The sequence below is a fragment of the Meles meles genome, chromosome 2, assembly GCF_922984935.1.
Source record: "Meles meles chromosome 2, mMelMel3.1 paternal haplotype, whole genome shotgun sequence".
Classification (NCBI taxonomy): Eukaryota; Metazoa; Chordata; class Mammalia; order Carnivora; family Mustelidae; genus Meles; species Meles meles.
In genome coordinates, this window is record NC_060067.1 from 191,861,252 (window position 1) to 191,877,423 (window position 16,172).

Here is a 16,172-nt window from a genome sequence, read left to right on the forward strand (position 1 = left end):
CACCAGGCCACCCATCAAACCAACTCACAGGCAGGGGACATTGATTTAAAACAAGGGAAGGAGACTCTGCCTGCCATACACGTTTAGGGTTCTTGCTGATTACTGGTAACCTCTAGGACCCCAACACTTAATCCGTGGACAGAGAGATTTCTTTTTGTAATCTCAGAAGGATTAAAGAATAAAGAATGAACAAAAAGGTCTTATGCTAAAATAAGAAATCAGCCCTATCTTGGCACAGTTCTCATGCAGAATATCGCACCCAGTGTGAACTAACGCTAGAAGCATCAAACTGTATAAATTTAAATGTATTTGCATATTATAAAAATAAAGATAAACATATACATATTTTACACTAGTCACGGAACAGCAATGAACGGTCAGTCGATCCCTCTTTCACATTTAACTGAAATCTGAGTGCTCAAAACACGGCCACCTAAACGAACTATGGCTTTTATGTGGACAGAAAACAAAATCCCTGAGAAGCCATTCGACTTTTTTTTTTTTTCTTTTCTTCAAGTAGCGCTCTCCTCGGAGGATCACAGTTCTGAGGTTCAGGTTGTAAAACATATGCTCCATGTTCTCCCCTAGCCTCCCCCCTGCCCCTTCCCACTCCCTCTGCAGGCCAGGTCTGTGCCCTCCTCTGCAAGCGCCCCACGCGTCGATTTGCTCGAGTTCACGGGACACGCGCGCGGGAGCGTGGAGGGTCTGCCAGGTGTGAAAGATGGTCCAGGTGAGTTCGGATGCTGTCTTTTCTCCACGGAAATTCCACAGCCATAGAAGTCATTGGTTTCTGTGCTTTTCACCAACATTCTTCCTATATGGGTAGATGAGAAGAAGGCAGAGCAATGACAAAAAGGTGACAGGAGGAGCATCTCCATGATAAGAACTGGAAGCAATCATAGGACTTGGGTTTTTTGCAGATTTTAATTTCTACTTCTGGAATTCCTTATAAAAATGTAAAGGTCAGAAGCGCCTGGGTGGCTCAGTGGGTTAAGCCTCTGCCTTCGGCTCAGGTCATGGTCTCAGGGTTCTTGGATCGAGCCCCGCATCGGGCTCTCTGCTCAGCGGGGAGCCTGTTTCCCCCTCCCCCTTTGCCTGCCTCTCTGCCTACTTGTGATCTCTGTCTGTCAAATAAATAAATAAAGTCCTTAAAAAATGTAAATGTCAGGCAACTCATGATTCTTCAAAGGAAAACGTCTTTTCATAGAAAGCTAGGCAAAGGCTTCCATTCATAACACGAAGTTCAGACATAAAGATGAACTCTACTAATCTGTAATAACCACATAATCTATTGTTCATTTCACAGCTGAACTAGATTTCTAATCAAGAGCCCCAAACTCTAACCCTGGGTCCTTTCAAGAAACATCCACAGACGGACCGACGGGGACACACACACACACCCACACACACACACATACAAGCTATATAACCCGCTAGGAGTAGGAATCTATCCTGAAAAGTGAGAACTCTTGGTTTAGGATGTCTATCTCACCTAAAAGGCATGAATTCCCTTAAAGTGTCAGAGGCAAGGCTGTCAAACCAAAAGCCAGAGTCAGACGGACAGAAAATGAAGAAATGCCTGCACCGCCACGTAATTAAACAGAGGGACATTCAATTCAGACCAAATGGTTAGAGGGAAAAATGTCCAAGGCCCCCATCCCTTATATCGGCTTTCCTACAATGACACGCAGACCCTCCAACGCTCCCCCTCTCTCAAGGCTGCTTGATTTTAAGGAGACTGAGTCTAATATTCGCAACATTACCAAAAATCTGTACCTGCCGTTTACTGACCGCTTACTCCATGCCAGGACTCACACCACTCACCGTGGTGCCTTATTTGATGACTCCTCAATGCCGCAACATGCCCGTGAGGTAAACCCTACCTCCTCTGCATTCACCAACAAGGAAATTAAGGTTCCAAGAGGGTAAAGAACTTGCCTGCGGGGACGCAGCAGTGTGCGGCAGGGCAGCCTTTAACGAGGGTTCCTGGACTCCCAGGGGCGCTGGGCAGCTAAAAGCAAGGTGGGGACATTTGGGATGTCCAGATAGTTTCCTGTTTCTCTGGCACTCGGCCCTGACGACTTGTGAAGGCCTCTTATTATAGTAAACGTCCCAGTAGGAAAAGTTTTGAAAACTGATTCAAAAAACGGACTCAAAAATTTATTATATTATTATTCAAATAATAATATAATAAATCTAATTCTAAAGAGGATGGCAGTGTGAAAACTCAGGCCTCCGCCAAGCAGTTTACCTTTGGTTGTCAGAGCGCTGTGTGTGGGGGTGGGTGCCGGGCAAAGGTTTTCCTGTTGACTCTAATGAGCCTTCAGCAACACAGACGGTTGTGTCTGGCTGTCTGTCCCCTGAGCCACATGTAGGACAGAAACACAAGAATGACTATGCAAGGGTGCCCAGAGGGGAATAGTCCACTCTTCAAGATTGGGGGAAAAAAAAAAGGAAGACCAGTTTGAGTGTACTTCCCCACTGATACCACTTTTCGTGTTCAGGCCTTCCCACCTCACACGGCTTCTCCATCCCAAAAGACCCATCTCCAACACTACTTCCCAGAACTTTTCTCAATCCTTCCTGGCAGTGTTCTTTGCTCTCGGTGTCCACAGGACTTTGTTGATATGCCCGCTGCGGCAGGCGTCACATTTTGGTTGTAATTAGAGCCTCCTGAGTTTGCTTGGTTATGTCTCTGATTCCCCTTCTCCCCAAAGAGACGACTGGATTCGTGAGGGCAGGGTCTGGCTGGCTATTTCTGCAGCCTAGGCGCCTGGCATGATGCCTGGAGGGTAAATCCTTAACAAAGCGTCGCTGAATGAATAATGAATAAGATGTGATGGGAAAGTCACGGGTGAGAAACAGCCCAGATACGAGACCATTACTGTCATGGTGGCATGTCAGACGTGAGGCGAGGAGTCACTGATTCCAGGCAGAAGGGTGAAAGATGGCGTCTCTAAGGAGCTGACACGTGACCTTGGCCCTAAGGACGATGGGCCTTCACCAGGTGGGAGAGGAGGGGTAGCAGCTCGCCATGAGCTGAGAGCCAGCCAGGCGAGCCCTATGGTGGACCTTCCCGCGGTAAGGGGGTGTCGTACATGTCAGCAGGGTGGCGGGGGGCTGTGAGTTGTGCCTGGGGCTTTAAACTGGGGTCTATAATCACCAGAAAGCCATGTAAGTCTTTTAAACAGAGAAGTGGCAGGATCTGACATTGAAAGGTAATATTGGTTTGAAGGAAAAAAAAGATCAGAGAGATGGAGGCTAGTTGGGACTCAAATACAGATATCTTGGTAGGGACAGGTGCATCGAGGGGAAAGCAAGGGCCAAAGAGAAAGTCATCTGGCCTCACGTCAAGGCACACTGAAGAGATGGGAGGACAGGCCTCAGCAGAAGGCCGCATGGGGGGAAGAAGGAGAGGGAGGCATTGCAGCTGACGGACTCCTAGTACAGCAGATGCGGGCAAAGCAGCGCCACTTCCGAGGTGGAAAGCACAGACTGGTGGAGAACATGGAGGGTGAAGGCCATAACTCACACCTACAAAGCCTACAGGGCCTCCCAGTGGGCCGCCGGAAAGAGAGGTCTGCCCGGAGGCTCAGACCCACAATCCTCCCGGGTGATTGAATCTGCTCCTCCTGGAACACAGCACAATTCTTCAAGGCAGTTAGAAGCTTAGGCTGAAACTGCAGTTCTCCTATGTTATATTGACAGGTCTCTTATTTTCTGTTTTCTGATGCTTTGACATCCGGGCCCTGGCTGACCCTGGAGGGACTGAGATAGCAAACAACTCTGGTGTGAGTGTGCCTCTCAATACAGACCAACCCCGCAGAGCCCACACCCTGGGACCACTTCCTTTATCAGGCTCCAACAGCGCAGGCCGCTGTCTATCTGCCCTCCTCACTCTAGGGCCACGTACCAGACACCCAGCGACTGCCCCTACACCCCACAGCCCGTTGAAATGACTCTGCCTGGCCACACCCGGCCAGCACCTTCCCACGGAAAACACAATACAGGCTCATGCCCAGTTCCTCCCACTCTGCCTCAGGTCCGACCCCGGTGCTTCCCCAGGGCACTGTCCATCGCAAGCTATCTTTTCCATGGCACTCTGTTATTACACTACATTTTCAAACAAACATGTAAGTAAGAACTCGGTGTGAAAACAGCGCCGAACCTGGGAGCCACGACGTGGGTTTTAGGCCCAGCTGTGCCGCTCGGTACCTGGGACTGTCAGACCGTGGCTTCGTCTGGAGCCCAGACCTCCCCACCTGATGTGACATAAAGGGTTGTTAGGAGCATTATGGGTTAGGGGGGCTTTGCTCTGAAGGTCCATTGGGCACCACAGGCATTTGTGATGATGATATGAAAGAAATGATACCACTCATCTCCTCTTTCTCCCATGAAGATGGGGTTAGGACACCGCAGGGGCCCTTAGACACGGATCCTCGAGGGGTGAAGGGGAAGGGAAGCCAACATTCTTCCTTACCTACCCGGCACACACGTTTATCTTCCCCGGGCAAGGACTAAGTGCTGCTAGGTAAGTCAGTGAGCAAATTTCATTCTAGGATCTAGATCTGCATTTTGAAATTCTGTCTTTAAGGAGTACCTTGATATGCCACCCACAGGGCACACCACCAACATTCCTGGTAGGAAAAACAGCAACCGCGTTTACCGAGCGCTGTGCACTCTGTGGGCCATGCCCACGGCTCCCCTTGCAATGGTCTCTCTCAATGCTCCCAACAGCCCCACAAGACAACCCCTTCTGGACCCTGTAGCCGACAGGGTCTACAGTCACGGCACCAAGAAATCGCGAAGATTCAAACTCAGGCAGCGTTAAGTCCAGAGCCCAAACGGCCTTGAGAAACGAAATGTGGACGCTACTTTTAAAAAGCTATTTGCTGTGTGAGCCACTTGAGATTTTCCTGATGTTACATCCGTGCATCATGAATTTTATGAAATGACTTCTTTTTTCCAGCGAGGAACGAAGATGACTCACGCATGCAATATCATCGTTTTAGGCAAAAGAATCAAGAAGTTTCCTTATTCGTAATTCCCAAAGGCTTCTTGATTCTGGATAAGCCAAGGGTTCGTCATCTTGAAATGCATCACTGTGCAAGATCTCTCCATCCCAACCCCCCCCCACCCCTGTTTTCCCCTAAACGCTCGAGTCCTTAGGAAGCCCTTATCTATTTCAGAAACCCTCTCTGCTTCCCAGAGACTTACCCTTAAAAACTGGTGCTCCTAAAGTCACAGATTGGGTACAGTAAAAATGATGACAAAGGGGAGAGAAGCACTATCTTTTCCACTTAATTTTCCAAGAAAGTATGGAGATACCTAAGCAGAGAGGGAACAAATTCTAGTATCAGTGTGGCTGGCGGGGCACTAAATCACCCAAGAGACACTCTTTCTCCTGGCCTGTGAGCACAGCGAGGCAATGAGCTGTCTTACTCCTCACAAAAAACACAGCTCATCCGCGTGATACGCTCCCCAGGCCAACTCCCATTTAGCTTCTGAAATACCATCCCCACCCATTGTCTTTTGCCGCTCTGTGGTCAGTGAAAGATTCTCCATCGTTATAAAGCCAAAGTCATGTTGCTCCACTGATTTGAAAAAAAAAAAAAAAGAAAGAAAGAAAAGAAAGAAAATGATCAAGTCCCTACGAACTAATCTGAGGGCAGTCTAACATATTTTGCCTGTTTATCGGATGAAATAAAGGCCACAGTCTTCCTTCTACTTTTAGAAAAGCCTGTTTCCATTGGTCTTAAATATCCTTATGTCATAACAATGGGAATGCCAAAATTCCTATGCGAGGTCATCACTATATCTTTGGGACTACTTATGAACAGTAAGAAGCTGGAATTTACTGGGGTCTTGCTTGAATGGGAACGCTACAGTATGGACGCAATGACCCAAGTTTCAAAGGTGGTTCTGAAGGGCAGTGTCTCTGCCCTGCCTTTCATCCTCAGCCGTACTTTCTGGAGAAAGGAGAAAGCTTATTAGCTCAACAATCTTCAAACCAGCCAGTGTTTTCCAATCTGGCCACACACGAACTGCCCCAATCCCAAATGACTTCTGTGGTCGTGTCCACCACCCCACACAGATGTGGGATTCCACAAGAGAAATGGCAGCTGGCAGGAGATAAAAATGATCTAGTCCCATTTCCTATATGCTCAAGGGTGAGTCCATTAAGAAACCACATGGAAGGGACACCTGGGTGGCTCAGTTGTTAAGCGTCTGCCTTCAGCTCAGGTCCTGATTGGAATTGAGCCCCGCATTGGGCTCTCTGCTCAGCAGGAAGCCTGCTTCTCCCTCTCCTACTCCCCCTGCCTGTGTTCCCTCTCACTCTGTGTCTCCCTCTGGAAAATAAATAAATAAAATCTAAAAAAAAAAAAAAAAAAGAAGGAAGGAAGGAAGAAAGAAAGAAACGAACCAACCAACCACATTGAAGAATGTGGATTGCATTTCAGGATACCTTAAGGTAAATCGTTTTTATACGCTGACTTACTGAATTCTGTCTCTTAAATGAAACAGATAACTGGGTCATCTGGCCGTTTATTGGAGTCTATACTTTACTTGCTAGCGGTGGGGTTGGTCTAAACCTCTCTGGAAATGAAAGAGAGGAACATTCTATAGGCACCTAAAAATAAAAAACGAACCGTGAGCTGCCATTCGCCAAAGGAAGTACACGCGTCCCTTCTGAACTGGAATTTTATGCGTCTCTACGTGCAGGGCAGGCGGGATAAAGGTAGGAATTTACAAACAAAATTTTTAAAAATAAACTTAAAAAATGTATCGACTTTCTCCTTACTTTCCCCACCGAAAGGATATTTTTGCCTCTTGTGAGACGTGTAATGTCCAAGACTCAATATTCCTTTCGTGTCTCGGCATCGGTTAGGCTGACCGTTCAGAAGTCCTGGAGGATGAGTGTGTGGGGTGTTGGAGGGGCTGACAAGTGAGTGAGGTGGCGAGAAGCTGTTCACCACGTACCGCGTATCAAATCACCGCGATGAACGTTTCAAATATCTCACAGTTTTATTGTCACTTAGACTTCACTAAAGCTGAAAAAAACCAAGAGATCAGTGGCTGCCAGGGGTTCAGAGGGGAGGGAGAGGAAGGTGTCCTCTGACTTTCAGGGCACTGGAAATAACGATTTGGGTCTGATAACGGAGGCTCCATAAACCCACGGGATGGAGAGCACCGAGTGTGGAGCCTGATGGAAACTGCGGTCTCTGGGCGATGACGATGTGTTCGTGCGGGCTCGTCCACCGTCACAAGTGTGCCCCTCTGCTGGGGGACGTCTATGCGGGGGAAGCCGCGGTGTGTGGGGGCAGGGGAACGTGGGATCTTTCTGTACCATCTGCTCAGTTTAATTGTGAACCTAAAACTGCTCTACAAAATAAAGTTTATGTTTTGAAAAAAAAAATGCTACCGATACTACAAAAAAAGAAAAAAAAATGATCTGAAGAAGGCGGACGTCCCCCACTTTGCCGCTGTTATCCAACAAATGGGGGGCTGGAAGCAGGGTGGGCACAAGACTGAATTAGGCCAAGAAGAGCACTTTCTAAGAATTGCCTTGAAACTGCTTAATACCAACACACCAGGCGGCAAAGCCATTCCTGAAAATGGCACGAGACATTTCTTGACTGCGCGGAACTAGGTGTTGCGTGAGACGGAAGCGGCTGCAAATGGGCACACGTTTCCTTAAGGAGTGGTAACAACGTCCTACCTCTAGACCGTGGTGATGGCTGTGTGCCACATAATGTGTCAATAACCAGCACATTATTTAAAAAAAACGTACCAGAGAGAATCCATATATCCTTGAGGAGGCCAGAATTTTTCAGCCAATGTGCTACGAGGTGAATTGTCCCCTCATCTCAAAGGCAAATATCCTTAAAAATCAGCCCAGAAGAGCCAAAGGTTGAAGGTGACTCGCATTTCTATCTGGTAAATAATCGGCGAAGGGGACAAGAAGCCACTGAGCGCCTCGGTTATCCCCCTGGATGGTGAGGGAGAAGAGAGGCATCTCATTCACGGGACCTTTTCCCCATGGAAAGTTGGCTCGCCGATCACCAAAGCAACAGAGGAAAGGACGTCGACTTTAAAAAACCACTAACCTACTCTTTTATTGTCTGTCTCTCCCCCCAGGGAAAAACACACAGAAAAAAATCTCAAAATGAGAAATAGAAAAGCTTGGAATTTTAAAGGAAGATCCCATCAACGAACCGTGGTCCATGATTTTTCTAGAACACGGCAGCCCCATTATTTTATACGTGGTCAGAGGCAGGCTCCAAGTAAAATGGCAAGTCTCTGTTCTGACCAGTGAAAGAGAGGAGTAAGTTGGTTCAAGAGCTTGGACTGTCTTTTCAGAAACCACCATGAGATCGAGATCGAGGGTGCTGGAGGAGAGGGTGATGATTCTGATGGGATTCTGGAAGACTTTTTGGGCTGAGGCCCGCTGTGCTGGTACAATGACTAAGAATGCTCCTGTCATCCTCAACCCTTTCCTGATTTGAGCAGTAAAATACTGACCCATGTAGCACAGATCAGCGTTGCTTTGGTGCTGACAACTGGTTACGGACCAGACAGAGACTCCGTAGCCAAGGTTAAAGCCCACTGGCAAGGGGGCACCCCCTTAGAGTCAGGGAGGGGACCCCGGCGATCAGAAAGCCCAGCATGCACACATTCGAGATCAGCAGGGGGCTACCATTTTTCAGACCCACATGTGGCCCTTCCTCCTGGAAGTTTTTATCCATATGCCTGATGCAGCAAGACAGCTCTCCACCACCCACCTGCGCTTTCTGGGATGATGGAGAAGTAAAAGATCTCTCTGCCACGACTTGCTGGAGTTAATCTGGCTGGAGTTCCCAAGGCAGTGCAGTAACAGCACAGCCTCCCAAGTTCTCCTGCCTGCTGGTAGCCCCAAGTCTAACTGTCGGGGTTAGACCCAAGTGGCGACCCCACGATAAGTGTCTCCTGCGGCAGCTTTCCTCTTTAGTCCCCCCAATCTTCTACTTTCCATCCCCTGTCATCTGTATGTAAATCAGACCTCTGCTGGGCAGAGTCGGGCCTACATGTGTGTTAGTTTCCATGGATAGTCCTTCATGTAGAACTGAGACTCCACGCCAACCCTGCCGTCCACTGTATGAGACTTAAAAAAAAAAAAAAATCCATTTTGAAATAAAACTACTCTCATAGCTAGGTCAAAGTAGCTTGATCCCTAAAGGTATTCTCTCCAGCATCCAGACGTTGGAGGCTACGTGGCTCTGATGACCCAAGACCTTAAAGCTGCTTATTCATGTAGGTACAACAAAGCGTGCGAGACACGGAGGGGCTGAGAGCGTTTTCTCCAGGCTGGCCTAAATGTCTTTCTGCGGCAGGACAGTGAGCAGCCCAGGGGAGAACGCCCATCAGCAGGCTCGGTGCCGATCAGGTTTCTCGTGCAAATGGACATGAAAACTTCTACCTATCTCTCTCGCCTCTTTAATGCCACGCGGCTATGGCAAAACAAGACTTGGCTGAGCTCAGGAAGATTCCCGCCAGTGCAAAGTGTAGTGCAAACTACTGCCCTCCAGGTCAGAGCTGCGACGTCCTTACCCTTTCCCCACGTGTGTCTGACAGAAAGGGGCAGTCACATTGCTGTCGTTTGACGGGTTCGGGGCAGGGGATGCTCTGGTTAGTATGAAGCTACTGTGTAATCCTAAGAAGCGCCTCGTGATTTCACGGTGTCTCGGGGGCCCGTTAGTGATGAAGGAGAGCGTGTGCAGCAGGTTCGCTGAAGTAGCGTTCTGCACACCCAGCCTTCACTAAGCGCCCCCTCGGGCACTCAGTGATGTTTTCCAGCAAAGACGAATTACGGATGTTCTAATGAGTCACCCCGTTTAGAGAAAGGGGTACCTCTTCCACAGCTGCGAAGGAATGAGCGCCCGCTGACCCCTCACTCTACGGACGACACACCAGAGTCAGGAAAAGGGACACTTCAGGGCAGAAGCATGAGTCCCATTCCACCCGGGGCTCTCTGGAACGCAGCCTCGAAGCAAGTTTCTCAAGATGAGGAGGACAGGTTACTGTTTTCAAATGCAAACTTTGGAAGCACCCTATAAAGAGCTTATATATATGCAGGAAAAAATTCTGTATGTCAACTAGAAAGAAAAAATGAAAGTCTGCTGTCTGAATACTTCGCGGGACAAATCACATCGCCGCCATCCCCCAGATAATGAGATCTGCTCCAGGAAGCCCGTGGCCGCCACTTTCCAAGATCTGCGGTGAAAAGGTATTTCATTTGAGTTTAGCAGTACCCTGTTTGGTTCCTAATACTACCAAAAGAGACAAACAAAAACTGAACCCAGGATGAGTCTCATGTATAATTACTAAGCTAACCCTGTGTCCGAGTTAGCTCATACGTGTACGTTCTCCGTGTTTAAGTCTGTCTGGGGAAGGGGGAAGCTTCCTTCTGCACAACCCCTGATTATTAAGGACTGAGAATCAGAGACCCACCGAGAAAAATAATTTACTACAGATTTTCTGTAGGCTTTTCTTATTAAATGAGCCTTCACTGTTCTCACTATCCATAAAAAAAAAGCTCTTTTTGGATTCATATACCTGCAAATATACTAAAAGTCAATTAACTGCATGCTTTAAATGAGTCAACTGTCTTGTATGTGAATGACAGCTTAATAAAGCTGCTAAATGCTCTTTTATCAGCAAAGCAAAAAAAAAAAAAAAAAAAACAACAACCCACAAACAAGAAAAAAAACAAAAACAAAACCTCCTAGTTTGCTAGGAATAAGCAAGCCACAGTGTCTCTATCACCTAGAGATCTAGGTCGGCCCGGGGGGAGTCGTCAGGGTTTGCCAAAACGTACATGAACTTGGCTTTCTGTTGTCACAACCACTGAGGCAGGATGGGGAGTGAGGGATGGGGATACCACATCTGGAACTCACTTAGAACAGGGGCTGATCACAGTCGGTGTAGGTGGGTAAACCAAGGCAACATTCACTCGCTCACTGCCGTTCTTGGGGCAAATGATCTCTGCCACTCCTTCCGGTCTGGGCTGACTCAGCAGCTCCCCTGCAGGAAGAGAGAGAAAATGCATTCATGAGATGGACCTTAGGAATGGGACCATTTCACTGAGTGTTACAGCGCTGGGGGGTGGGGGAAGCAGGGAGGAGGGCAGGTACCAAGGAAGCAAAGGGTCCGCAGACAACGGAGCCCCCGGGATCACAAGACTGGCCCTGCTCCCACTCCACTGCCTAAATTCTCATCCGTGTCACCATGGGGAACGTCCTTGTGGTTGTGGCAAAAGGGCCATCGTTCCAAACAAAGACAGCCTCTGCCACCGTTTTCCTCACCTTCTTTTTCACAGACTGATGCCACAGATCTTTATCTAGATGTCACAGCCAAGAACGGAACCAGGATCCCTAGAGCCCCCAGAAGCAAGGGCTGCCAAGGAGCTTTCTGTAATTAGCATTCCGGACAGATGGGATTGGAGCAGACAGTAGCAGTCTTTTGACAAAGACCTGCAGAAATGGTCTGGAAATGCAGCCCATTAGAAGTGCTATCAAGGTAAACAGCCCATTCCACACCGGCAAGAGGATTTCTTCGGTAGGTGTGTGAGGATTTGAAAGCACCAGCTTAAATACTATGTGATAAGTAAAGGGGTCTAGTAAAAACAGACAATTAACTTAATGGATCACCACAACGCCCCCAGGGCTCTGCATGCCTGGGATATAATCTCTCTCCGACTAGATCATTAAATCCCTAAGAGCAGTGATGACTTCCCTTCCTTAGTTGCCCCTCTCTCGGCTACTTACAGGCAGCTGCCTGCCCTCTCTCTCTTCTCCTGGCTAGCACCGTGCTCTCGCTCAGAGCAGACGCAATAACCAGCTTCTAGCTGAGGATGGGAGCTGTTCCTGCTTCAGTTCTCCAACTTAAACCGAGACGTTAAGTAAACCAAACCAAGGACACAAAAATGTATGCCAACTAGACAAAGATACTACTGAAAATAAGATGTCAATTCTTTGGCAGCTATCACTTATAGAATGGATCTGAGATTCTAGCGATCCCCAAGTTAAGCCAACAAAGGATAATAAAAAAAAAAAATCCTTTGCCTCAAAATATCCTATTTCTAAAGGCCCCACCTTCAGCAGAACCCACAGTGATAAAAGCATGGCCATGCGCTGGCCCTTGAACTTTGAACCTTGAGCTTTAAATGTTATTTTTTTTTAAATTTTTTTAAGATTTTATTTATTTATTTGAGAGAGAGAGAGAGCACAAGCAGGGGAAGTGGTAGGCTGAGGGAGAAGCAGGCTCCCCACTGAGCAAGGAGCCTGATGCGGGGTTGGATCCCAGGACTCTGGAATCATGACCTGAGCCAAAGGCAGACACTTAACCCACTGAGCCACCCAGGCGTTCTGAACTGAGAGCTTTAAATGTACATCTCGTTTCCTCTGTGTGATGTCTCTATAAGAGTTACCCTCATTTTACAGATAAGGAAGCTAATGGTCAGGACATTATATGGTGTACCCTGAGTCAAGGGCTAGCAAGCAGGCAGACTTGGATGTGACCTTGGGAAGTCCTCTCTGGGGAGCTTACTCTTGGCCCTCACCCTCCGAGACCTCCCAGAGTAGGAACTGCTTCTTCATGCCAGAACACGTCTCCTAGAGGAGTACTTTTAAAACAACAATTTTTAAATAATGAACTAAGCATCGACATATTTGTATTTTTATAAGACATTCATTTCCTGCTTTGAGCATTTTTATATGGCTTTGGACGATATGGACTGAATATAACTCGAAGTTCCTTAACCAAATTACTGTCAACACCCAATTACTGCAAAGTTAATTTAGCATGACTAGCTTATGTCATGGATACATGGATATTGGAGCTAAGCTCTGGCACCAGCTAGGAAAAGAGTCCAAAATATAAAAATGCAAGTTAAGAATGCAAACACTAAATGCTATCAAAGCAATAAAACGAACCAAAGTAATAGCACATTAGAGCTGGATGCAAAGTTGGAAGTCATCCGGCCTGAACATCATGTTCTCAATCAGAAACTCTCTGAGTTTAACGGATTTGCTCCAAGTCCCACAGTGAGCTGCACGTCTTTGACCCAACCCAGCCGCCACGCGACTTGGACCACAAGAGGGTGCCCCGAACACCATAGGCCTGGTGACGCCCCGGTCCTGGACCACTCTCTCCTGGATCCTAAAGGAGTATTTTCAATTTGTACTTTCTGTCCCAAGATTACCCCCAAGGCCAGAAGCTTCCCCTGAGAACACTCTCCTGCTTGGAAGTTCATGCAGCCTCTCAGCGGCCCAAGAGCCCAGGATCCAGCTGTGGGTGCCCAGCCCCCCACTCGGGCACCCACCCCCGGCACATGGGCTCCCTTGCTGGCTCTGCTGTGGGTTTCTGTGAGCAGACCCAATTGCCAGAGCTGAAATAATCTGTAGTAGACTCAGTACTAAGCATCCGTTATCAATTTTTATTTATTTATTTATTTTTTTTTTAAAAAAGATTTTACTTATTTATTTGACAGAGAGAGAGATCACAAGTAGGCAGAGAGGCAGGCAGAGAGAGTGAGAGGGAAGCAGGCTCCCTGCGGAGCAGAGAGCCCGATGCGGGACTCGATCCCAGGACCCTGAGATCATGACCTGAGCCGAAGGCAGTGGCTTAAACCACTGAGCCACCCAGGCGCCCCCGTTATCAATTTTTATTAAACCAACAGCTTTAGTGCTCCCCTCCCGAGATTCCTCGTATCAGACAGAACCAGGTAAGCGGCTCTGTTTGGGTCCCCCTCCTCCCAGCAGCACCACCAGCCACAGAGGCGGCATGAAAGCTGGAGGCACGGAGAGGGCTCTGGCATACAAAAAATCCACGCAATCCTCCAGAAAACGGAGCAGTGGGGCTGCACGGGTCACAATCTCCAGCCCGTCCGTGCACTCCCACAGGCTACCGCATGCTGCCGGCATTCCTAGGATGGGAGATTTGGCTAAGATGGCTGTTGCTAGACTGAGAAAATGAGGCAAGTAGCTTGTTCTTCTCAAAAAATGTACCACAAATACAAAAAGTGGTACATAACTCGTGTTGTCTACTGAAATAGAAGCTCATAGTCTCAAATTTCTTTAACACAAACTTGATTTTCAAACTAATGGGTGCCATGCCTTTGGCTCAGGTCAGGATCTCTGGGCCCTGGGATTGAGCCCACGTCTGGCTCCTGGCTGGGCGGGGAGTCTGCTTCTCCCTCTCCCTTTGTCTCTCCCACTACTTATGCTCTCTGTCGCAAATGAATAAATAAAATATTAAAAAAAACTAATACACTGAAATTACTGAATTAAAATTCACTGAGTATCTAAATAGGGAGATCTTACTGTGTGTGTGAGGAGACGCAGGGGATGCAGGAGTCTAAGGCAAGGCCTCTGATACGGAGGGTCCCCCCCAACCGAGAAAGTCAAATGTCTGCAAAAAGAACTACAGTCCCTGTGATAGGGATCCCCAAGCAAAGTTATGAAATGTTAGAAGAGCAATGAGGAGGACAGACTAATGCTGATTTGCAGGACTGGAAAAGACCTCAAAAGGTGGAGGACAGCACCTCAGAAGGCCAGTAACGTTCATGACCATGTGTTCTACCTTATCATCATGCTGTTATATATGTCAAGGTGAATGACACCCGTTGATCCCAAAAGGAAAAACGATGATCACAGTTGCAGCTAACATTAACTGAGCATTTACTATGTGCTTATGCTATAAATGCATTATGTCACTTAGTTCTGATACAGCCCTACGAAGGTAGGTACAATTTTTATCTTGAGGAGAGAGCGTCTCAGAGGAGTTAACTAGTTACCAACATTCACAAGAAAGCAGTGGCAGGACCAAAATTTGGAGCCAGGACTATCTGACTCCACTCTTAACCACCACACACTGCTGTCCTGGGCAGGGATAGCGTGATAATTAAATTAGATAACATAAGAAGTACTAAATGTTCTATCTGGCATCCAGTAAGTTCCTGACACTCTTACTATAGTGATGAAATTTTTTTTTGAAAAGCTTATTTTCCAACTAGATAAAAAATTCATTTACAAATATATGATCCATAACCAGATTCTCTATAGTAAAGTAATACGCAAGGATCAGACCATAAGTTATCTACCTGCAAAATACCACGTCACCAGAGATTTGAAAACTTCAAATGAAAAAGAAAAATAGAATTATTACACATCTGTCATCACCAGCAAAAGCGAATAAGAAATAAATTCCAAAGTTGCTAAGAGTTGTAAAAAAAAAAAAAAAAAGCTACATTTATAGAAAATACGTTAGCAGTAAAGTGAGGACAGATATACATGTGACCTGGTATGTTCCCATTTTCAGGATCTTGCTTCAAGTCCTTTCCTCTCTGACAAAAATCATACAATGATTGCTCATGGCCACAGTATTTATAAAACAGTGAAAACTTGGTAACCCTCTCAAGTGTCCAACAATGGGGACATGATAAAAAACTATGACACGCTATTAAGAGGGGATCCTTCCTCTGCGGTCATTAAAAATTATGAGACTGACCTTTCTGGGTGACAGTGTCAGCTGAAAAGTACCCTCTGATTAGAATATATGAAACTCACAAATGAGCTTCGAATGAAACGGGTCATTCAAGATGAAATGGCCCTGAGGTTATTTATTTTTAAGTTTGAGTCCGTAGTAAAGCAGGATGGAAAGCATGCTTCACAACTGAAGGGCCAGGCCAGCCGTAAATGCTAATGCTTTCTCTTCTGTCCGAGATCTTCTCTCCGTGGGCAGTAAGCACACAGCGCCATCGAAGGAGCAGGAATTTGGCCTGACGCACAGAACGCTGCATTCTCTGAAGCAGTATTAGGCCACTAAGCTATGAAAAAGTCTTCTTAATGACTCCGGCTCAAGATTTCTGGCATTAAAAAGCTACCACATCAACTGTTTCCCCTTCCGCCCCCGCCATAAAAAAACAGAACACTAAGTTTTATTATGATTCTTAAAAAAAAAAAAAAATCAACAGAAGGTGAGAGGAACGAACTCTTTTCCATCTTTTTCTATTAAGCATCAGAATTCTCAAATGTGGGGCACATTACTCAAACTATGACAAATTGATCGTTCTAATGACTCAAATCATAATATTAAACACCCTGCCCATTTCAGTGCAGATGAAGCCCACTTCC

The 16,172-nt window shown here is 46.9% G+C and overlaps 1 protein-coding gene across 2 annotated transcripts in view; it reads right to left on the reverse strand.

Moving 5' to 3' along the window:
- Positions 1-511: 511 nt before the first annotated feature.
- The window catches only part of MFHAS1 (multifunctional ROCO family signaling regulator 1), a 96,175-nt gene continuing 80,514 nt past the window's right edge, over positions 512-16,172 (reverse strand). Inside the window, exons 2-4 of one of the 2 annotated variants that reach the window (XR_006817408.1) lie at positions 10,935-11,061; positions 5,218-5,328; positions 512-814 (exon numbers count right to left, since the gene is read on the reverse strand). Coding sequence is in view for 1 of the 2 variants with exons in the window: in XM_045997570.1 (XP_045853526.1) it covers positions 781-814; positions 10,935-11,061 (161 nt within the window). In the remaining variant the exon portion in view is untranslated. The remainder of the gene's footprint in view (positions 815-5,217; positions 5,329-10,934; positions 11,062-16,172) is intronic. The other variant, XM_045997570.1, reaches the window with a different exon arrangement.